Source organism: Belonocnema kinseyi, chromosome 7 (assembly GCF_010883055.1).
Source record: "Belonocnema kinseyi isolate 2016_QV_RU_SX_M_011 chromosome 7, B_treatae_v1, whole genome shotgun sequence".
Lineage (NCBI taxonomy): Eukaryota > Metazoa > Arthropoda > Insecta > Hymenoptera > Cynipidae > Belonocnema > Belonocnema kinseyi.
In genome coordinates, this window is record NC_046663.1 from 105,654,397 (window position 1) to 105,678,758 (window position 24,362).

At 28.2% G+C, this 24,362-nt stretch overlaps 3 protein-coding genes across 7 annotated transcripts in view; 2 read left to right on the forward strand and 1 right to left on the reverse strand.

Annotated features, from left to right (window-relative positions):
- Window positions 1–9,744, forward strand: LOC117176126 (RNA 3'-terminal phosphate cyclase). 2 transcript variants are annotated; one of them, XM_033366194.1, is made up of 8 exons: window positions 1–117; window positions 556–673; window positions 4,311–4,632; window positions 4,706–4,847; window positions 6,929–7,068; window positions 7,137–7,287; window positions 7,353–7,564; window positions 9,643–9,744. In XM_033366194.1, exons 1-8 carry the CDS (start codon window positions 76–78, stop codon window positions 9,662–9,664), a joined length of 1,149 nt encoding a protein of 382 aa, XP_033222085.1. In that variant the 5' UTR covers window positions 1–75; the 3' UTR covers window positions 9,665–9,744. The 2 variants fall into 2 exon arrangements, with proteins under 2 accessions (XP_033222085.1, XP_033222086.1); XM_033366195.1 differs by lacking the exon at window positions 9,643–9,744 and having other exon boundaries at window positions 7,353–7,914.
- LOC117176124 (GDP-Man:Man(3)GlcNAc(2)-PP-Dol alpha-1,2-mannosyltransferase) overlaps window positions 7,741–24,362 on the reverse strand; it is a 19,917-nt gene continuing 3,295 nt past the window's right edge. The window contains exons 1-8 of one of the 2 annotated variants that reach the window (XM_033366192.1): window positions 16,843–17,263; window positions 16,434–16,664; window positions 14,372–14,604; window positions 11,096–11,313; window positions 10,654–10,938; window positions 8,421–8,680; window positions 8,172–8,306; window positions 7,741–8,096 (exon numbers count right to left, since the gene is read on the reverse strand). In XM_033366192.1, the coding sequence (XP_033222083.1) occupies window positions 8,009–8,096; window positions 8,172–8,306; window positions 8,421–8,680; window positions 10,654–10,938; window positions 11,096–11,313; window positions 14,372–14,604; window positions 16,434–16,664; window positions 16,843–16,865 (1,473 nt within the window). In that variant the 5' untranslated portion in view covers window positions 16,866–17,263 and the 3' untranslated portion in view covers window positions 7,741–8,008. Of the gene's footprint in view, window positions 8,097–8,171; window positions 8,307–8,420; window positions 8,681–10,653; window positions 10,939–11,095; window positions 11,314–14,371; window positions 14,605–16,433; window positions 16,665–16,842; window positions 17,264–24,362 lie in introns of those variants that run through there. The other variant, XM_033366193.1, reaches the window with a different exon arrangement.
- The window catches only part of LOC117176122 (copper-transporting ATPase 1), a 32,659-nt gene continuing 25,850 nt past the window's right edge, over window positions 17,554–24,362 (forward strand). For 2 of the 3 annotated variants that reach the window (XM_033366182.1, XM_033366181.1), the window contains exon 1: window positions 22,158–22,819. In XM_033366182.1, the coding sequence (XP_033222073.1) occupies window positions 22,671–22,819 (149 nt within the window). In that variant the 5' untranslated portion in view covers window positions 22,158–22,670. Of the gene's footprint in view, window positions 17,869–18,517; window positions 18,573–22,157; window positions 22,820–24,362 lie in introns of those variants that run through there. The other variant, XM_033366183.1, reaches the window with a different exon arrangement.

Sequence of the window (24,362 nt, forward strand, 5' to 3'; positions counted from 1 at the left end):
TTCTTGTATTTTGTTGACGAGGTTGACGTTACTAAGAACATTGCTTATTATATTTCAAAGAAGTTATGTTCCAAAATGTCTAATTTATTAAAAATCGATGGAAGTTTAGGCGAAGGTGTAAGTAAAATACATAAATATTTTTAATACAATTTTCTTGTACGTTTCAATATTTTTCTTTGTTATTATTGAAAAAAACTGCGTTCAACACTGTTATTCTCAATTATTCTATATTATTTTGAATGAATATGGATTACAAAAGAAAATTTGGTTTTATTTTTTAAATGAAAGATTTGTAAATTTGATATTTCTGAAATAGATTTGATAATTATGTTTACAAATTTATAATTTGAAAATGAGAAAAATGTTGAAAATATGTTCAGATGTAAATTTTACAATATTATTAAAACTTTGCCTTACATTATCATTCTTTCTTATTTATATTGAATATAATCATATAATCTAATTGAGATTTCAGATATATATTTATTAAATTTTAGAAAAATTGATTAAACATTTAAGACGTTTATTTAATTTTAAGTTTCTTGTAAATAATAGGGAGGACAAGTATTGAGAGTGGCTCTCTGCTTAAGTGCACTTTATAGAATTCCTGTTGAAATTGACAATATTCGAGCCGGTCGTCCTAAACCAGGTTTAGCTGCTCAACATCTAAAAGGTACTTTTTTAAATTATTGAAACGAAAGCTAGTATTTAAATGGAGGTAAACGTAATTGCAACTTACTCGTGAATTAGAAATTGTGTAGATTTTGAAATTTTTGAAATTGGGTAATCTATATAAATATTTAAACATTCAGATAATTTATTGTAAATTATGGAGAATAAAAATGTCCAATATAATTTAAAAATATATATATGCCCGCCCCGCAGGCACATTCTCATTGCGCGCGGCGCTTCGCCCCTAGTTTGAGCGCGCCTAGGACGCGCGAGTAAGCTCTCGCGCTTCGCGCTCGTTTTCGTACGTTTAATGCGTACACTTTAAATAAATTTTTCCAAATATTGTGAATACTATAACTTAAATCGAAAACTGTGATTTAACTTCTGAGGAATTACAGCCATAAATTGTAACTATTTTTTTTTCGATTTAATTTTGAAGAAGGTTCTCAAAGCACCTACGGCTTGGACAAATTACATTCTCATTACGAAACTCGCGCTTCGTGCTCGATAATTCGTGTCCACTTCAAAAACTTCATCAAGATAATTTATAAATCTTTTTAAAATCTACTAAAAATAACGTTTTAAACTTATGGATCTCCTAAAAAATCAAAATTACATATTTTTGAAAATGATCCAACTTTTTGGAATTTTTTTCTAATTAAAAAATTTCATGATATTAGTTTCTAAAAACATTTATTTTACATCTAGTAGATATGTGGATTGATATTTCCTAACCTATTAAAATTTTTTTTCCTTTTTTAGAAAATTTTCAAAATGTTGAAAAGCATATTACATTTTTTTAAGTTTTATCGAATTTAAAAATGTCATTAGGATAATTTGCAATTATTCTTGACGTGTATCAGAAAATTTCACAAAAATTTCTAAAACTCATAAAAAATTTGTATTCATATTTTGAAAAAACTCAAACCTTTTGAATTTGTGTCTAATCGAAAAATTTAACTGACATAGTTTCTAAATATATTTGATATCTAGTGATGAATTTAAATGAAATTTTGTAATCTTTTAGAAAAATATTTATTTTTTATTTTTCTGAACATTTTCAAAATTTTCAAAAGTATATAACTTTTCTCATTTTCATCGAAAGAAAAAATTTTATATGTATAATTTGCGAACCTTCTACCCATCTATAAGAAACTTTAACAAAAAATTCCAAATTAGAAAAAAAAATGTTTTGAAATTTTGAAAGCGCTCTAAATTTTTTAATCTTGGTTGGAAATATCTGCTTAACGAACTTAGTCTTAATTTTGGGAACCTTAAGACGTGTATCAAAGGCTGACTTGATTGGACAAATTCTTCAAAAGTTAATATGGCTACAACTTTCAGGAAACCCTAAGTAAAGACAGACACCGATGAAATTTTATGATTTTCGGATTCTGTGAGTGCCGAAACGTAAAGATCCGTTACAAAAATAGAGTTCGAAAATTTGGACGATTACATTACACTCTCATGAATGAGAATGTAAAAATCTTGTACAATGCCGGCGGAATTTATCTATGCGCCTGTTTTTATGCTCTTGTTCAAGTGTCTTAATTTTTATTATATTTACATGATTTTTTCCCCTTATAATAGCGCGAAAGGAAATAAAATCCTGCGCACAATGAGCCCAAGTTAATGAAAAATTGTAAATTTTATAAAAAGATATTACAAAAATAATTAAATAATTAAACTTTTTTAAAGACCTTCCGCTGATTTAAAAGTTAAGTTTTTATAGCATTTTACTACATTGTTCAGATATTTTTATAATTTTGTCCCTAGATTCTACTCTAGACGAAAGTCAAACTTGGTGCATACAACTCGCAAAATTTCAAAAATGTTTTGAATCCTGATTCACTGCCCTTTTATGATTTTTACTCATATTTATGATAATATTGATTTTAATTCTTTTAAATCGTGTGATGAGTGCAATCATTATTTGAAATTTTACGAATTTTTTTCGTCGAGTACGGCCCTAGGGTAGAGTATAGTGAAAACATGCTACAAATATCTTTAAAATTTTGGAGAATACTCCAGACTTTCATTTAAAATCTGCTGAATACCTTTTCAAATTGTTGTTTGATTCTAGCGTCATTCCAATTTTTCAAAAACATCGAAATTCATCGCCGTCCGGTTGCAATATCTTTTTATGAAATTGAGACGTTGCCTTCATCTTTTTATTAGCTTTTGTGCTATTATCAGGCTAGAAATGCATGTTGATATTATAAAAAATGAGGCATTTCAGCTACAGCTTAAAAAATAGAAAAGTTAGAGATGAAAGAAAACTCATTAATTCATAATTGAAAAATATCACATATCGATTTCAAAATAAAACTGTTCTAACTGTGAATAGTAAAATTAATGATTAAAAAAATGTAATATGAAAGTTATGTCGTTTGTTATAACGCTCAAAGTCAGTTTTTCGTATTTCACATTTATTCCTTGTCATATCTCGATAAGATTCCTTCTAGTTGTGTTAAATATTACACGGTGTTCCAGAATGAGATTTAAATCAAATTTTAGGGTACTGTAAATTTTATTGTTTCTATAGTTTCTTGGAAATATTTCAACAAGATTTAGATTAAATTTAAAATAATCGTTAGAGTATTTTTTTATAAATTAAAAAAAAATCTTTTTTTATCATAAATTTGTGAAAGTATGATTTTTTAACGTTTATTATTCCGTATATTTACCGTTTTTGCTTAAATTTAATAATCGGATGATAATAAACATTTAAAATAATAATAATTTAATAAAATAATATCAAGGAGTAAAAAACGAATACGCTACTAACACTGTGTATACTGAATTATCTCGTTATTCGATGTAGTAAAATTAAGTTTGAACCGTCCTGTAACGCCGAAAATTCATGCGGTTTTTTTCACGTTATTCATTTTTGTAAAAGAACGGGTAAAGGATTGGGATTTTACAGTGAACAGGCAATGAAGTCAGTTCATCATAACTTTAATGAAATGTGGAAAAAATTTGAAGTTAAAGCTAGTAATCCTCAATTTAGTCAACGATTATTGAAAAGTATTTGCGAGTATAACAGCCACCACATATAAAAACAATACTGAGAGTAATTTTCTATTAAAGTAATTATATTTGATTTAATATTTATGTACATATGTAAATTTTAAGGTTTTTTAATAAAAAATGTTGTGAAAATTAAATTTTTTTATCTATTCTAAACCTTATAACATAAAAAAATACACAAACTAATTTTCACGAATCAAATAACATATTGTTTATAGTGCATAATTATTTTTTTAAATGTTGGGTTATTAGTAAATTTTGTCAGAAGTGTAAACATACGAATTGTTAAACGTTGAAAAATCCTAATTTCCAAAATTTATGAAAAAAATAGTTTTCTTTTTAATTTATAAAAAAGTGCTCTAACGATTATTTTAAATTTGATATAAATCTTGTTGAAATATGTACAAGAAACGATATAAGCAATAAAATGTACAGTACCCGAAAATTTGATTTAAATCTCATTCATGAACACCGTGATTATGGTTACACTTTTAGACACACATTTTTTGGCATATCCCTATAAATTCAAGTTACTCTTGTATTGTTTCCCCTGAAATAACTTTTTTTTTTCATTATCAAAATTAATTTTTAATTTATATTAATTTTAGGAGTAGAGCTCGTGAAAGAATTGTGCAATGCAAGAGTTCTTGGAGCGCATATAGGCTCTACACGTCTGGAATTTCATCCAGGCCCTTTAGAAGGTCGAAGACGGGAATATGTTGCAGATACAAAAACGGCCGGATGTATTGGTTTATTAGCACAAGTTGGGCTTCCTTGCGCTCTTTTTGCTCCTTCTTCCGAACCAATTACTTTAATTCTAAAAGGTGGAACAAACGTGCCCATGGGACCACACATAGAATATCTTACAGAGGTCTTCAAACCTATTCTTAATAAGTTTGGAGCTGATTTCGATTTCTCAGTGATAAAAAGGTTTCTTTCATTTTTGGTCCTAAGTTGTCTCTAATGAATGTATCCTCTAAAATCAATTTTAATATTATTTCAGAGGGTATTATCCAGCTGGAGGTGGCGAATTCCATTTAAGAATAAAGCCAGTCAAACATTTGAATGCTGTGGATTTAACAAATCCAGGGATTCCTTCCCAAATCACAGGCTGGTCTTATGTCGCTGGGGTTGTTCCTATAAATGCAAGTATTCTAAAAGAAAAGGGTGGGAAAAAGCCGGGAGAAAGTTTTCTAATTTTTTAAAACTTCCAATTAGAAATCATGTAATTTTCAAAGTGTTTAGAATAATTAAACGTGAAAGGTTCACAGAATTTCTCGCAATATTTAAAATTCTGAAATTTTGAAAGGTCAAAATGATAGTGATTTTTTTGTTGACAGAAATAACATTTTTTAGTGACAAAATCTATCCAGTCTTATTCTGAATGTCTTTTGATACTACATGATACGATACTTATTAATAATATATTTATCGTCTTTAAAATTTCTATAATTTAAATTTAAAATTATAGTCTTAAATTCGCAATTGTAAAACAGTTTAATTTTTTAGGACAAGGGTTTGAGTATCTATAAAAAGTTTTATTATCACAAATTTGGTTACTAAATTCTTTTTCATTTTTAAATGAAATTCGAACTCGTTTTAGTTACAACGTTCTGGACTAGAAATTTTTTTCATTTGTAATGTTTCACATTTAAAATTACTGTTTATTTTGAAAGTTTTTTGTAGAATAATTCAATTAATTTTTTTTTAATTTTGTAAAATGTGTCTAGTTTTAATGTTAAATCATAATTTTGTTATGTGATTACAATTAAAAAGTTTTTAATTCTTAATTATGTAATTTTGAATGCTTTCATTTAAAAATAATACAATTTCAATTCCTCTCAATTTTAATTGCTCTGAGTTCCAAAATTTGAATCATAATTCATTCAGTTATTAATGTTTCGACATTGTTCTACTTTTGAAATTTTGATCTGAAATTATTTAGTTTTATGATTCTTCAATGCAAAATAAAATTTTTTAATTTTTAGCGCTTCGGCTTAGAAATGATAAAATTAAACTCGTTTTCCTAATTAAATTGTCCAAAATCCTTCAATGTATATTTTTTTAAATCTTGAAAATCCTATTAAAATCCCAGAAATATTATGAAATTGCTTGATACTCCTTGAATATTATAAAATCACTCCAAATATTTTAAACCTGTTGAAATCCAAAAAATCTCTTAAAAACCTCGCGAAATTTGATGATGTATCCTGCAATCTGACCTTATCTTATAAAATCCGTTAAAATCACTTAGAATCTTTTAAAATATCCTAAAATACTATAGATCCTATAAAATTCTTTGAAACCAAATGAAATATTTTGAATCCTATAAAATCCTTGGAAATTACTTGAAATTTTTTAATCTGTTAAATATCGTTTGTAATTTTTTTAAATTCCATAAAATATTTCGAATCCTTTAATTCCCTTGAAATATTTTCAAGTTGTTAAAAACGTCCTGGAATGTTTAAAAATACCCTAAAATCTTTAAAATAATTTGAAATCATTTCAAATTCTTCAAATATATAAAAAATTCCATTGAAGTTTTAAAAATATTGTCAAATATTTAAAATTCTTTGAATCCTTTGGAAATACCTTGAAGCATTGAAGACTCTTTTCAAATGTTTGAAATTCCTCAATTAATTGGAATCTATTAAAATATATAAAAGTTTTATAAATCCTGTGAAATCTCTCCAAATCTTCCGAAATTTAAGGCATTTCTTTCAAACTGCATGGAATGTTGGAAATCGTGTAAAATCCCCTGCAATATTTTAAAGTCCCTTTAAACACTTAAATCCAACGATATATTTTGATTCTTGTGAAATTCTTTGTAATTTATTTTATTTTTAAAATTTTTATTTGTATTTAAATCCTTTAAAAATCTCGTAAAATCCCAGAACAAGCTTTTAAAATTGCCTGCATTTTTTGAGATACCTCAGAGTCATTAAAAACACTCTAAAAATTTGAATCCTATGGAATCCTTCATTTTTCAATCTCTTAACATCCTGTGAAATCTTTGAAATAATATTATATCCCTTACTTGGTCTTCTGAATTTTCTTGAAGTGCCTTAAAATTTTTTAAATTCTTGAAAATTCTTATGATTAAATGCTGTTGAAATACTTTGGAATACTTTTAGGATCGGTTAGCAAGAATTTTACAAGACCGCGATTTGTTAATCCCGCTCCAGTTTTGTCATCAAATCTAAAAAGTAAAACAATCTATTTTCAGGAAGCTCATAAAATGGCCAACGACGCCAAGAATGTTTTAAAACAAGGACTTTCCAATCACGATATTGCAGTCCCACCCATCGATATTTTAGCTTACAAAGAAGAGAGAGATACTGCAGTTGGAAATGGTTCTGGTATCAAGTAAGTAACTAAAACTGATGAAATCTCTTTTAAAAAATGTTAAAAACTCTAATTTTCTTACTTGTTAGCGTCGTTTGTACAACAAATACCGGATGCATTTTTGGTGGCTCGGGTCTAAGATCTAAAAGGGATCAAACAGTTCCAGGAATCGAGGCCGCAAATCAAATCTTGACTCCACTTTTATCAAACTCTTGTGTCGATGAACATTCACAAGATCAGGTAAATAATGAATAGACTTTTGGAGTAAAACTCTAAATTTCAGATTAATTCTTCTTTTCTTCCAGTTGGTCATCCTTATGGCTCTTGCAAAAGGAACTTCAAGAGTCTCCATAGGCACAAAAGAACTAACTTGCCATACGGAAACGGCAATTAAAGTCGCCGAAATTATGTTAGGCGATAGAGGTTTACGTTTCAATCTTTCCAAAAGCAGCGGCGGAGATCTCGCACCCCACATTTTAGAATGTGAAGGCATCGGTCTATTTAATGAGTTTCTTAAGTAACTATAAACAATTACTATATACTTTTTGTTTTTAAATATTGTTGTATTTTTCTTATGATTAACTGAAAATCTTTTGTAATGAAAGATTTTTAGCTACGATTTATAAAACGTGATTCTTTTGAAATGGGAACTGGTCTTAGAAATACAAGGTTTTCTAATTAAAAAATAGAACGTTCACTCTCAAAGCATTTATCATCTTATATACATTATACAGCGTGCTTAAAACTGTCTCACAACTTTCTTATCTTTACGGAATATCATATGTACAAGACAATTAAACTCACGTCGTTTTCGTTGAACACAAAAAGAATACTTACACTTGAGCTAATAAACATTCAAACAGACAATTTGTTTTTAAATCTTTCTGAAAGATGGAGAAGATTCAAAAATTAAAAACCTACTCAGTCTCTCTTTATAGATTTTCACTTTAATTGAAATCGTTCACTCTTGGTGTGGTCTGAAAAATGGTTCCATAGCTCGTAGGAAATCCATCTCGAAGTTTTCGCCCGAAAATCGTGTGACAGAAGCTCTGGAATATAAAAAATATTAAGGACATTTTTTAAAATATGGAATTTAATTTTATCTCATGGAATAACAATTTAACCTTGCTGCAAGTCTAATAGAGTCTCTTTCTTCTGGTTCCATATCGATAATGTCAGCTATTATCCTCGCATATTCTTCAGGTTCTGCTGCTAGAAATCCGGTTTGACTAGGGGACTGAGTTTCTATAATATCTGCTCTGAAAAGTAATAAGTAATATAAAGTGCTGGAAAACCTAATAGGGTTTACACATATTTAAGTTTATTTATAAAACTGCGTTTAGAATATAAAATAGATTTGAAAATGCGCAAACCTTGGACCACCAGAAGCATGAGCAATCATAATAAGACCAGCTGCCATGCATTCGACGACACTAATTCCAAAATGTTCATTCCACATTGCATGAAGACCAATCATTCCCTTTTGTAATTCCGAAACCAATTCTGAATATGGGATATTCAATTTGAATTCCACATTTTTGTCGAGAGATAGATGTTTCGCAACATCCTGCATGTCCTTCACGTGTGTTTCGTCCACGGAATTCCGGCAGGAACCAATTAAAACCAATCGGGTCTAAATAGAAAAAAGAATATACAGGACGAATTTTTGGGATTTTCTTTTGCTTAACGTCCGAGAAACAACAGTAGTACTAAAAAAGAATAAAAATTTTGTTTCTACTCCATGCATATAATTTATTAGGAAATTTCGTATAAAAATGACGTTTCAGAACCTGACCAATTCCCTCATCAGACTGTCTTCAGCAAGTTTCTTGATCTTTTGTAAATTCTTCTCTATGCTGAAAGCAATCTGATGAGAGAATCTGTCCGATTCTGAAACTTCATTTTTATCATAAATTTTTCAAGAAATCATCTTGATGAAGTCGAAGAAAAAGGTTTTTCCTTTTTTAATATCATCGAAAAGAGAATACATTTTATTGTTCAAAATCTGTAAAATTACTAGGGCTAGGACTCACTTCAGAGATAAAAAATAGTGTCTATAGTAGAATACATTTTTTTTAAATAGTGGCATGAACTTTAAAAAAAAACTTTATGATACAAATAACATAGGCCTCGAATCGACTACAATCTTTTTTCATCAATTTTGCCGATACCATTAAATATCGACATTTTGAGGCCCCCTGAGAAAAAAATTTTTTCGTCTGTATTTATTTGTCGTTGTTGTCTGTATATCGGTAACTTTAGAAGGACTACTTGGATTGGATTCTGCTTTGTCAGACTTTTGATGGGTGCAAAAAGAAAGGACGAGTTTGATACCCAGCTATTGTTAATAAAAATTTAAAAAGGTTGAGCATTTTCGAAATTTTTGAGACCATTTTTTTCAAAATTTAAATTTTATATGTACGGCTATTCGTAGTACTCGGAAATTCTAAGAATTTATCCTAACGACTGTTTTGGATAAAAATAAAATAATCAGAATAATAGCATTTTCAAAATCCAAAATTGGATTCAATTTGTTATAAAACTTCCTAATTCAATTTCTTATACCAGGGTTGATCCCGAATTTTTATTTCTAAGTTCCAGGATTTTTGAAAGGTAATTGAAGAAGAAATGCTAAACATCACGTTGACAATTCCATTGCAGAAAAAATAAGAGACTTTTTAGAGGAAAAGAAAAATATCATTAAAGAAGAATACTTGCATAAAATGGAACTAATTAAACTTTGATTTGAAATACTTGAAAAGATAGAGAAAATCTTTAAAAATGAATCCCTACTTCATTAGATGCAATAAAATTCCTACAAGCACGATAAATTTAATTTTTAAGTTTCTTTCAAACCCAACGGATTTCGAAATTCTTCGAATTATTTAAAAATAAATTAGCTTCCAACTTTCAGGACTCCCATATCTTAATTATTCAACAAGTAATTGAATTATACAATTATGAAAGATTTTTCTTCAAAAAGCCTAAATTTGATTCAGATTATGCAAGGAATGAACAATACATGACTGGAACTCAAATACAAATTATAATCTAACTTTTAGGTCAAAATTTTCACGAAATAAATATTGCATGTCTGACCATAATAAAAATTTACTTTGAGTTGATGTTTGCTTCAAAATAAATTCATTTAAGCTTATAATGTGTACTGAAATTTACAATAAATAGGACAATGATAATTTTTGTAGAAACACATTTTGATCCAAAAGTGTGTCTTTTCACTGTATATGATGAAAATTCTACCTGAAACGTTTAATTAGAAAAAAGGCTAATTTTTACTATTCAAGAATTGTTGTAAACTTCAAATCATAGACATGATATTTTAGCCAATCAGCGAAGGAGCTCGAAAATATTTTTAGATGGGAAGTGGAGAAATAATGGCATTAGCGGCCAATTATGAAAAAATATTGGCTGGAATACACGCCCAGATTTTTTTAAATATCCAAGTTAATATGGTTTCATGCCATTCTTCTTTAAACAGTTATTAATTTAGTTTAAACCTTAAAGATTCTAACAAATAAAATATTTTAGATAATTAAATACTGAGATGAAGTTATGGTGTATATGTATATAGTATTTTTGACTTACTTTTTCCCAAGTTTTTTCGTCAATTATAGATCTCAATTCGTACATGGCATTTAACATAAGAGGATGATCCTTTTCTGGTCTGAACTGTCCTATCGAAACAATACGAATAGAGCCATCTTTCTCATCATCGCTAAGCAATGGCAATTTAGTCAAATGCTCTACATCACAGGGAGGATAAACTCTGTGAGTTCGTAAAGGACATTTCCAAATTGAATTTATGTGTCCTTCTGTCCAAGACGAATTTACCATCACGCTGTCAGCTACGCGTCCAGCACATCCGTATAACTAGAAAAAATTTGAAGAATAGATATTACTTTTTATTTGCGATTATTATTAAAAAGCATTAACTATTACAGGCTTTACATTTTAAATTTGCATAATCTCGTTGATTTCTGGAAAAGGAGTCCAATCTGACAATAGTTGAAATTGGCAGGATACTTACGAATGCAAAAATTTTGTAGTAAATCATTTTCCCCAGAGATAAAAACGGATTCCTGGCTATAGCACGTCTGTTATTGTGGGAAATGATTCTGCGGTAAACGTGCTTCAACATATCGGTTGAAATTGTCGGATAATGTGTGTAACATCCGATACTACAACCACCAATGTATTTGAATAAAGGATATGTAAATGCATATCCCATAGTGTCTATATAAATATCTAAAAAAACATTTTTGAAATTCAATTATTTAAATATAAATTATTATGCGTGGGTAATTCTTTACAGACAGGCAACTTTTTTGTACAAAGGATAAATGATCCAAATTATTGATTGTATGGTAAAAACATCAGCACGAATCTTCCTTTTAAGTTTCTCATAAGAAGGATCTATCGCAACAAACTATTTTAACATGCATGCTTAATGATTTTTAAACTTATCTCAAAAGATACAATTTCTTTGAATGATATTTTAATTTAATTGTGGTATAGACAACAATATGTACTCAAATATGAGTGTTCACGAAAATCTTTTCGTGGTTACGTCACAAGTTCATGACAAAAATTAAGAAGTTTCATCGTAAACTAAGAAAAAGTCCAAGAAAATGTTTCCCCTTGTAATATTGGGATATTAGAATTTTGGGATCCCTTTTATTTTAGAACTTTATGCAACTTTTTGTGTAGTTTTCTATTGACGTAATATTTAACGGTGTAACTTTTCTTTTAGCCTCTCTTCAGGAACACCGATAATGAACTACTAACGTTCCGAAATATTTTTGTCAAAAGGTAATGAAAAGAAAGGGTTTTAGATAAATGATTTTAGTTTATGTACGGAGATATCCAAACCGGCAAATAAAATATTTTATTGTTTGGATATTGTATTTATTTAAAAAAAAAAACTTTTTTATTTGAAAACAAAAATTTTCTGTTTTTTTTTCTTGTATTAGATAATGATTATGTGTCCTGTGATTTCTTGTTATCAAAAATTTCATTGCATTTCCTTATTTTAATCAATAATAAGCCTTAGAGGAATATAAAAAACGCAAGAGGTAAAAATGCTCCAGGAGTGCTACAAATATGTTCGTAGCGTAAATACTTTTACAAGCTCTTTTTTAAGTACTATTAAATCTATCTGGAAATAAAAAATATAATTTGGAACAAATTTTCTTATTTTAAAAGTGACATGTATGTGGAGAAGTGCACATATAGGTGATTCTCTATATTAAGGTCACTTTTTGAAAGGGACAATAAAAAAGTATATATTTTGAAATGTGTGTTTTTATCAATCAAAACTGTTTATTGGCGGTAAAATGAGCAATTTTAAATCTATTTGAGTTTTAAAATATTTATTTCCTGTTTTTAAAAAAATGTTTTGAAAAACTCATCGGTTTTTTTTAACAGAATCTACAATAGTGATCTAATTTACTTAAAAATGAGTATTCTAAATTTTTTGCGGTCGCTGAACCGTATTAAATAACATTCCGAATGTTCAATTAAAAATTTTCAATTTTTTAACAAGTTTGTAATTGTCAAACGTAAAAATTTCATAATTTTTATAAACAAAAACTCTTTACTTTTAAATACTTGCACTTCAACGTTGTATAATTTTGAAGTTACAATTAAAAAATTTTGAATTTTGAAAATGCAGAATTGAAAATGATTCAATTTTCACGATTTGTATTTTTAATATATGTAATTTTGAACGTTTTATTTTATAATAGTTCAATTTGGAAGATTTACAATTTAAAATTCTGCAATTTTAACGATTTGCACTTTGATATTATTCAAGTTTTTGATACAATTTACAATTAATGATTTATTGAACCGGAATATGTATAGTTTAAAATTATGTAATTTTGAACTTTTTTTACGTATGTAGTTGACTTTAGAAGACTGACTAGGGAAAATTCTTCAACTTTGAATATTTGCAATTGAGGATCCTTTCGTATTTAATACGTATAATAGAAAATTATGCAATTTTTCATGAAGTTTTGGAATGGTTAAATTTTGAAGATTTAAAATTCAAATTTATTAGTTTTAAAGATGTATGAATAAAAATTCTTAATTTTTATCAGGAGTCAACAGTTTTGAATTCTAAACCTTCCAAGTTAAAGAAATTTCGAATTTAAATCATAAAACTTAAAGAATTTTCAATTGAATAGTTTTTAAGATTTACAATTGAAATTCTTCAATTTTGAATATTTTTAATTAAGGGCATGTGATACTTACAGTTTCCCCGGCTTTTTTTCCACAAAAATGAAATTTTTTTAAAACCAAATTCGAAAATGCTATAAAATATCATAACGGACTTCCCCAGACTCTTTTTTGAGGGATAATGACAAAAAAATGTATTGTGCTAAATAAAAATTTTATACATATGCATTATTTTGAGGTTACGTCGTTTTTCATCTCTGCCTTTCCGATAATCTCGAAATTATTAATGAAATAAACTTTTTTGATTGCCTGCAAACAAGGTTAGTTCCGGGAGACTATTTCCTAAGCGCTATGCAAATTAATCACATTTTGCTAAATTAAAACTTTTTTAAATTAACCCACAAAAAAGTGTGTCGAGACGTCCGTTAGCATGTTCGCTATCATTTCCCAAATTTCTAAGACAATATATTTATTATTACAGAAAAAAGGCCGGGGAAACCTAAAATTGGTAAAATCGACAATTTTCTAAGTATCACATGCCCTTAAAGGCTCTTAAATATTAAAAGCTAACTCTTCTGATATTTATCGTCAAATCATATAAAAATGTGATACGTAGACTTAGTTATCAATGAATTCCATTGATATTTATTAAAATGACGAAAGAAAATCATCAAAAACTCATAAAATTGTAATCGCATGTTAAAATACAATTAAGGGGAAACTGTAAAAGTGAAAATTCTATTGCGTTTAAGAGCGATAAATTTAAAATCGATATGAAAGAATAATAGTTTTTGAGACACATTAAAAAAAAACTAAGTCACAATTTTTATTTTGATAACCTTGTTTTTGGAAATCCTTCTCAAACTTAGCAACTTGTAAGGGGAGAAGAATGAAAAGTAATTTTTCACGTATTTCGCACTTGTTTAACATATTTTTCTTGTAAAATAATCTGCACCTCTTTTATGCTTTTGGTCAATGTTACCAGAAAGAAGAAATTTATCAAATTTGAAAGCAATTGAATAATTATTCACAAAAATATTACAGGGGGATGCAAAAATGACCTTTATGTGAAGAAATATCCATATTAATTTTTATGTCTAACTTCTCATTCGAAATATATTGTTACCTGGTTGTAAAGCACTCAGTGCTTCCCATCCGAGCCACATTGATCCTAAACTTTGACCGAGCAGCGTAAAATAAGGATAGGTTTCAGCTTCCACCCATTTTCTTTTGTGTAAATAGACAAACTCGATTCCAGGTTCCAATTTCATATTGAAAGACTTGTCTACCTTTTTTAGAATTTGTTCAGGATCCACGTCCAAATCTCCAGTGTATATTGCTATGTGAACATCAGGATATCTGTATAATTTTAAGCAGAGTTAAGATCAGTCACACGGAAAATTATTCTAGTTGTGGACCATTCGAATATCCAAATTATAAATTCTTTTAAAGAAAATTAATGTAGCTAACACATTGCATTCAAAACGAAACACTTTTAATTCCTAAGATTTAAAGCTGGAATGTATTGCATTTTATACACAATACTTGAGTTTTCAACCGAAAAAGATTTTCTGCACAAAGAAATGAATTTTCAGAACAAAAAAAAACAACAAATTTTTAACAAAAAAAAACTTATTTTCAACCAAACAATCGCATTAACAACAAAATATATGAACTTGCCAGTAAAAGAGACGAGTTTACCAAAAATAGTTGAAGATTTAACCAAATAGTAGAATTTTCAATAACAAAAACAATAAATATTTGAATTTTCAATTGAATAGTCGAATTTTCAAATAAAAGCATTTAAAATGCAACCAAATATTTTAATTTTTCAAGGCAAAAAGACACATTTTTTCGAACAATTGAACTTCTGTCAAAAAGCTCATTTTGAACTAAGAAAGATGACTTTTTTGACATAAACGATAAATTTCCAACAAAATATTAAAAATTTTTAAGCTAAACATTCGAATGTTTCAGGAAATAATAAACTTTTACATTGGATCAGAAAAATGTTTAACAAAGAAGATCCTTTTTCATCAAGAAAGATCATTTTTTAACGAAATAGTAGGACTCTGAATAAAAAAAATGAACCTTCAACAAACAAAAATAATTTTCTATTTAAAAATACGACCTTTTAACCAAATATGTGAATTTTCTATCAAATAGATGAATATTCAACCTAAACACTTAATTTTTAATAAACGAAATTAATTTTCGCCGTACAAAGATGAATTTTGAACAACATACATGAATTATCAATCAAATTATTTAATTTTAAAGCCAAAAAGACGAATTATCTGCAAAAAAGTTGAATTTTCAACCCAAAAATATAATTGTTTAGCCAAAAAGTTTAATGTTTAATCAAATAGTTAAATTTTCTACCAAATTCTTGAATTTTCAAGTTAAAAAGATTAATTTCCTACAAACCAGTAGAAGTTTTAACATAAAAGTACATTTAAAAGCAAATAGTTGAATTTCCAATGATAATTATAATTCCTTAATAAAGAAAATTAATTTGTTTACAGAGTAGTTCAACTTTAAGTGAAATAACCGACTTCTTAACAAACAAACAAAACGTTTCAACGAAGCATGTAGCGTTTGATATTTCAACGAAAAAATTGCATTCTGAACCAAAAAGGATAAATTTTCAATCAAGAAGATTACATTGCTACCAAGAAGATCCGAATTTTCAACCAAATATATAATTTTTGAACCTAAAACTTAATTTTTTTAACTAAAAAAGATAGATACATAACCAAACAGTTAAATTTCTAAATGGAAAAAATAAGTTTTTAACCAAAAATGGACAAGACTGATTGTCAATTAACAAATTTTTCTGTTAGTCAAACAAAAAACGAATTTTTATCAAGATACATAATTTAATTTTCAACCAGAGATGAACCTACGACTTCCAAAAATTAATTTTAAACAAAGTAGTTCAATTTTTCATAGGAAATATGACATTTTAACAATATAGTTGCATTTTAACAAAATAATAGAATTTGAAACCAAATAATAAAACTTTTAACCAAACGAGATGAATTCCGAATAAACAATATAACAGTAGGCTGGCCACTTTTTCCTCGAGGAATACACCACTGTTTATTCTCGTTAATATAACGCAATTAAATGATGAAAGTTTAGCCGAAACTAAATTCTTTGAATGATAAAATAATGAGAATTTTCACTTTTTTTGAATAGCTTTGACAGCAGCCCATAAAACTCGTTCGCCACCTCCTCCAGCATTACAATAAGGGTGAAATATTCCAATAACCGTTCCTTGTTGTGTCCTCTCGGCTTTTTTCTTGGCAAAAAGCATCTTCCAGTATATCACGGCGAGCGGGAAAAAGACAAGGATGAATAGAAATTTACAGACAGCAAATAAACACAGCATTTTCGCTGACATTAATAAAGTTGACCTGAAATAAAAAGATTATTTTATTTTTAGTATTAAGCATGATACAGAAGAACCATGAAACTATTGTTTTTATTGCAAAAACTCAATAAAATTATTCTTCGAACCCGAATATTTTCTTTTACATTAAAATATTGTGATTGATTAATTGAGACTCAATAATATACAAGGAGTTAACTTACATTATACAACAAAAGTTCAACATTTTGAACTTTGCAAAAATAGTGCATTTGACGATATTTTCTCAATTTTATCTTATGCTGACGTGTGAGATATGAGTATAATTTTTGGCACTTTGCATAACCTCAAAATCACAGCAGACGTCAATTTGTAAAGGCTTTGTGACTCTCTAATCGATCCAATTATTTTATTGAATAGTAGAGGAAGATTATTTACTCATTCACCTTTATTTTTGCGTATAATCACACAATAAACCACCGCACAATTTTTATTTCTTCTTTGTAATTTATTTATTTTTTGCCTTTTTTGACAGTTCACAATCTCGATTATTCTCGATTTTCCGATATATCGAAGTATCCCCCCACCACTACTCATTCATTACTTATAAATCAGCTGTTTAGTGTCAAAGAAAGTGAAGAACATGGAGATAATAAGAGAAAGTTAGAAAGTGGCAAATATAGTGATGTGTTATCTTCGCAGATCAAAAATCTCAGTTAAATATGCACATTTAAAGTAATAAACACCTCGTGCCTCATTAAAACTTCATTATAATTGTCTAATGTTCAACAAATTCGTTTAATATGTTGACACAGTGATTCAATGAATCATTCAAGTTCTGACAAAAAGTGCGAATTTTTAAAGCAATCGTCTTTAAATTTTTTTAAGAGTAAAGTTCAGAGTTTTTGTGAACATAAAGTAATTAACATTTTTGAAATCCAGAAGCCGGATTGCGAATCTGAAATGAGACGGATGATTTGAGGTTAGGTTTTGGAGTTTTTTTTTTAATATCAAAGTATTATCATATTAGGAGTGCGGGATGTTTCTTGATAGAGAGTGATAAATAAAACCAGTAAGTGGATAGAAAGTGATCTATGTAATGGGCGCCTGTCACAGTTGTTGTGTTCGAGCATTATCTTAAATATCGTGGGAGTAATAAAAAGTTAAAATGAATGTGCCAAATTCAAGAGAGAGCAAAGACGAGCAAGAGCTTACGAGTTTGAAAACAAGAAATGGACCCAGCGAATCTGGTAAGGATCTTTTTTCTCAGTGCTATTATACCTATACGAAAAGTTGCATATAACTTTTGATAAATTCCTTTGTCATCATTGTGCTATCTGTTTACATAACCCCCTTCGATGTTTATTATTTTTTTTTTGCCTGGCTTTTCAAATTGTTAATTTGTTGACACCTCTAATGAATTATCAAATATTTCATTGTCAATGCTTGATAATTATTGATGAATTTCCACCTGTTCTAAAATGAAATAATTTTTCAATCTTGAACGCGTATTCATTATTATAATTTTTTTATTTGCACCCTGTACAATATATTTTTAATTTCAAGCATTCGTTATAATCGGTAAATTTGAAAGTTAATCAGTTAAAAATATTCAATCACATAATAAATAAGGCAACATTCATAAAAATTAATTTAAAAAATTTGTAAAATTAATTATGGTATTATCGAATATAAGATATGTACATTATTTTTTGACGAGCAACATCCGCTTTATTAGTGCATTACTATTCTTCCTTCTCTGTAGAAGAAAAGACCAACTGACATGCATTTGAAGTGGATCTAGTCTGTTGGTAATAATTTATCAAGAAAATATAATTTATTTCTCAACTGATGCTCATATTGAGAACATTTGATTAAACAGTATCTAATATTTTTCAGGTATTAGTAGCGACCCTCTGCTGCAAAATGTGGAACAAAGGGGGAATAATAAAACGTAAGTTCGTCATTAAAGAATTTTAAATTCTGGTTAATTTTAGAAACTTATCATCATACTCTCCTTCGGCGATAATTTCTATCGAGGTAATTGTCTTTCAAATAAAGCGAATTTTTTAAAGAAACTGTTCAGTGGTGTAGTCGAGGCCTGGTGGGCCCTGTCATCGCCAGGATACTTTTTGCGAAAGACTGGCGGGGCCAGACCACTTTCTTGTAGCACAAAAAATTTTTCTAGTTAAAAATTAGAAGGCCATTTAAACAGTATTAAGAATTTAATTTTAAGACATTTTTTCGGTAACTTTCTGACTGATTTCATATCAGCAATACGTTATATAAATATATTTAATACAATAGATCATCGATTATCTTATGATTTTGAATTTCCCGACTACAGTGAATCATATTTGTAAGATTTTCCAAACTTTTAAATTGATTCTTAAAGTTCAAAAGTGACAAAATGACTGCGGTTGTTCTGAAAAATTCCAAAGTCAATTTATTCAAGATTTCCACCGTATTTTTCTCTTGATTTTTTTCTAGATTCGTTCTAATGTGAAGCATATATTTCATAATACTCTATCCTGTGCCCGAGCCTTGGTTAGGTGAGAGAATTTTTTTCTAAAATACGAAAATTCACGTTTTTGCCAAAAAGACGCAAGATACGAAAAATGTCAAGGAAATAAAATTATTCTTCTAAAAAAGTTCAAGGAAAAATTTTTCAACTCTTTTTTCTATCGTGTTTTTTTTTGTTGAGAGTGTTGCAAAAATGTTTATTAAATCTTTTGAGATTTATTTTGTTTTTAACAATAAAGTTGTGTTTTGTTTCCACATTGTTTAACTTACTTCATTATTTTTCTACTAATGCGTTATTAAAACTGTTAAATTAAGTCATCTTTGGTTGAAACACCAAAGTAAAATTATCTCAAAATTTCATTTAAAAATTCCAAAAACTGTAGATGTGACGACGAGCGAGAGATCAAAAATTAATTACCTCATCCTAATGATCATCGGCATGGCCAACCAGGAAGCTATACCCCAGCATCACATATCTCCAAAATTTTGATAATATGTCTTGCTTTATACGAATATTAATAGATTCACAATAATTACCATAAATTAGCAGGAACTTTGCAATAATTTTTATAATTTTCTCCGTAATTTCAAATAAATTCACGGTAAATTTCTACATATATTTTCGGTAAGTTTCAGGTAATTATCAAGAATTAAATTTCCTAAGTGAGAGACCATGTCTCTAGTTTACTATCTAAGTTTCTGTTAAAGTACCGACAGTCCACTCTTTTTTTAATACGATAAAATCTTTGCTCAAATCTTGTTTAGTTTGAATTGGAACAATAATTGTTTAACGAGGCCAAAGCATTTTATTTACGGCTATAATTAATTCCTTGATCTCCAATTTATTTATTGCAAATTGCAGTCGAGGCCGCCCAATAGATTACATAAACTTTTATATGTAAAATTTAATAATATTATCAGTATCTTTGTTTGTCAACTGAAGTTAAAAATAACTTTACCAAATTGTTTTTTTACCACCAGGAAATCGGGAAATGAGCAGGCATCTTTTAGAGAATATGAAAAATGAAGAAAAATTATAATTAATATTTTTTAAATTTAAAATAATTATAAAAAAAAATTGGAGGTAATTATGGTTGTTTTTCTTTGTATTCAATTAATTCAATGAGGGTCTATACTGGAAAAATCGAAGATGTAAGCTCCTTGCTTGATCTGTCATAGTTCTGCTAGCCTATTAAATGCAATTCTCATAACTTAGTATTATTTTCTTTTGAATGAGCGTCATATTCAGAGAGGAAGTTTACCTACAATTATAAGCGCGATATCCTTTTCCGCATTCAGTGTAAAGAGATTTAGATTTCAAGCAGCATAAAAAATGAGTTCATTGAAAGTCAATTTTTTACGATAGCAAGTGTTTCTTACAATAACGGACTGAATTTTCTACTTTACGTAAATATTGTTCACTGAAATTCAGATCTAGTTACTTTTTATTATCTATTTATACTGAGTTGATAATTTTACCCTACCAGGAGTTATTTTTTAAGGAAATAAAAACTTCGTTTGATTATATAAGTAACGTAATAACTACAGGTTTGAATGTTAAGTTATACATTTATGAAATTATAGGTCCTTAAAAACGGAAAAATGTGTTTTATAACTTTATTCGTTTTATAATTGCTGCTTGGTTCAAACCGGTTGGTAAAGACTTAAGCTGAGAGTCGGTTCTGTGAAAATGGTTATAAAACCTAGACTGCAAGATACATTAATGACAGAAGCAAAAAGTTAATTGTTGGATTTCCTGATGATCTAATTGTAAATTCAAATTTGATTAGGAAATTACTATGTATACAATTTTTGATGTGCTTCAAGTTCTAGCAGTGTTAAAAACAACATTTAAAAGCGAATTGGGACTAAGATAAAATATTTCGTTCCTTTGAACTTTCGACACTTCAGCATATCTACTTTCAAAACTGAAAGCCTTTTTTTAACAACTTTATTAACAACTTTTTTAGAGATATTGTAAGACTTAATAATTTAACAAATTTGAGATTAAAGATTACAATTAAATTTGGTAAATTAGAAATTACTAAATTAACAGCAATTAAAATTAATCAGTTTTGATTTGAAAGCTTTTTGAAACAAGTAATTTCAAATATTCAAAATTTGAAACTTTGAAAGTATCGTTTTAAATATTTCAATCACAATTTATTTTAAATAGTTATATTAAATTATTATTAATTATATTTAAAATAACATTTTTTAATAATTTTTAAAGCCTAAATTTAAAAAAAAAACACATTCAGTTTCGAATACTTTCATTTTTTATATATTTAATTTGGAATGATTTAAATTGATCAATTTTCAATTGCTTAGTATTGAAATCGGTTGCGCTTTAAGGCTTCCTATCTTGAATAATTTGAATTTATTCGTATTCTGAAAATCAAGCTGGTTGCCTCTTTTCGTGCTCATAATGTTTGAAAATTTTTTGTATTTAATTAATTTTAAATCCACACAAAATATTATTTTGTGTTGTTTATGTAAAAACGTAATAAAATCTGGGATTTAGAAAGTTATAATTATTTTTTCTATATAAAAATCTGCTATTCTGAAAAAAAGTGATGGCTATAAAGTACAAGTAAGCTGTAAAATTTTGAAATACTACTGGTAATTTTTGTAATCAGTTTGATCAAGAAGTGTTTTATTTTTTTTTATATTATTAGCCATCCTGCAGCTCTATAATATCAAGACCTGACATGAAGTCTAATGTTTTATATTATTTATGCTTCGCAACACATCCCCGGAATTCGAAAACAAAATAAGATTAGTAAAGCGGTAAGAAATAAACCGCAGATTAAACTTTTCCTTTAAAATTCTCAACCTTCAGAGTTTGATTGTAGTCTGATGTAGCTGGTGAACGCCTGTCTTTTTCAACGAATCATGCTTTCAATCGCGAGGGGGTCTTTATTCAAACTGGAGCACGCGCGCCTTTCTCTTCGTCCTGCGTACTGGCTGTATGTATGAAATGAACATACTTACCTAGACATGAATTACTCGTTTAATAAGTTTCCTGCTCTAGTCGTCGATAGGTCACTCCTGTCCTTCCTAGACTCTCTTATTAACTTTAAGATTAAGTATAAGTGTTAATTGCGAATCCAAAATTAAATATTTTTTTCAAACATAGATTATTTTTAAAAACAGTCAAATGTGTGTGTGTAGTGCCACTAATTTTAAGTGATTTCAAGTGTTTAAGTGCTTCTTTTAGGAAGTTGTGTCTCATACTCTTAAGCGAATATTTTTATTTCAACAATAAATTTGAGACTTGAGTCAGATTTTAATTCTTTTCATTCAATGCTATCGGATTTTTGCATGCAACAAAAATTGTTTTTTAGTGAATAACAGTAACTGTGATTGTTTTTTGGGTTTGAAAAAGAAAGTGCACCGGAAATGATAATCCAGGAATGTGAATTGGTAATTGATTCAGATTTAAAATTATTTCACGGCTTGTCTAAAAGATAGCATTTAATGCCAGGTTCGCCTGAGCGATTCATTCGCTTTCTGCGCTTTTCGAAAAATGGAAAAAATCAGTATTCCACTTGTTCATCAAGTAAAATTGGTTTACCGGAACTTATCCAATTTCACTCTGTCCAAAGATGCACAACTCTCATCGTTACATTTTTCTGGATACAGTTTTGACATTACCGAAGGAACCAAACTTCTTGGGTTAGTAAACCTGCTTTCTACGATTGTTAAAAAAATTTTAAGGAATTGAAAAACAGAGAAAAAACTTTATTTTAATTATGAAAAGGTAACAATAATTTCAGTCTTTTATTTCTGATGTTTTTAAAATTATTTTATTGAGTTACTTTATTTATAGTTTACGAAGGAATTTATTTCAACTGACCTTCTCTTTTCATGCATCATTGCATTTAAAGTTTGCCATTATTTGTTCACTTGGCGGCTTTAATGACTACTGACAACAGTTGAATTTATTTACTTCCAAATTGATACCCCTTTTTAAATTATCGTTGTAATGTGTAAAATTTGATCTGGGCATTCTTATGAATTTGCAATACACATTATTAATATTTAAAAAATATTTAAAAATTGCAAAAATTAAAGTACATTATTTTTTAAACTGCAATTTGCATTCGTAACACTTCACGCATGTGAATAAAATGTTAAGAATGTTAGTATCAATTTTGATAACGAGTGAGGTATTCTTGAAAATATCTTTCATTTGTTCTTAATTACGTGAAAAAATGTTGATCAGTATAAATAATTTCTCAGCATAAGTTTTCGGAAGTAATTTTAATTAACGATTTATTTAAAAATTTTATGTTTATCTTTAGTAATCTGTTCCATATTGTAATTATTTTTTCAGTTTAAAAATTTAATAGCTGTTAATAGGTATATTTATTTATAATAAATTGTAGAAAAATTATTCTTTCTGTCTTTCTGTCTTACATTTATTTATTTTCCAAATTTAAATGTTATATAATTATTCTGGTTGAATCACTGTATGAAAATCTCAAGTGTAGAAAGTGTGACGATTAAAAAAAATGAAGACTACATTCAATGGGTTTTGCTTTGAGTCTAGCATTTTAACCTAATTCATCGGATTGGTAATTGGTATTTTACTATCAACGAAACACTTGAGGCTTTCATTACATATATCATTTGGGCATAAATTGCTTTTTTTAACGTTGCAAGATTTTTTATATACACTGTCATGCAAAAGTTTTTGACCACCTTTTTTATGACTGAATAAATTCCTTTAATTTTAATTATACCAGAGCTCACAAATTTTTTCTTTGAAGGGTTGATTGTTCTCGAAATTGTGTATTAAATAAGCCCAGGGTGAAGTCAATTTATCTGGTTTTTAAGTAGATATTGTAAAAATAGTGTACATTTCAATGTTTTCTTGAATTTTCAATGACTTCGGAAATAAGTACACTGTAAAAAAAGATTTGTGTAAAATTACAAAGTTTCGGAAAATTAAATATTGTATCATTGTAAATATCATACAATTCACTGTGTGATTTTACAAAAGTATGTGAAATGACATCCTGTAGCGATGTAAATAAAAGGACTCTCGAACAGCAGTGTAATATTACACACTCGATTAAAAGAAAATTACACATTTCCTCGTACGAACTTTACATTCAGAAGGGAAAATTCAGTCACAGCCATGGACATGGAAAACACGGGACTAGGCTTGCCATCCTAACTTGTGAGCGGGGTTGAATCCACGATGGGGAGGGGG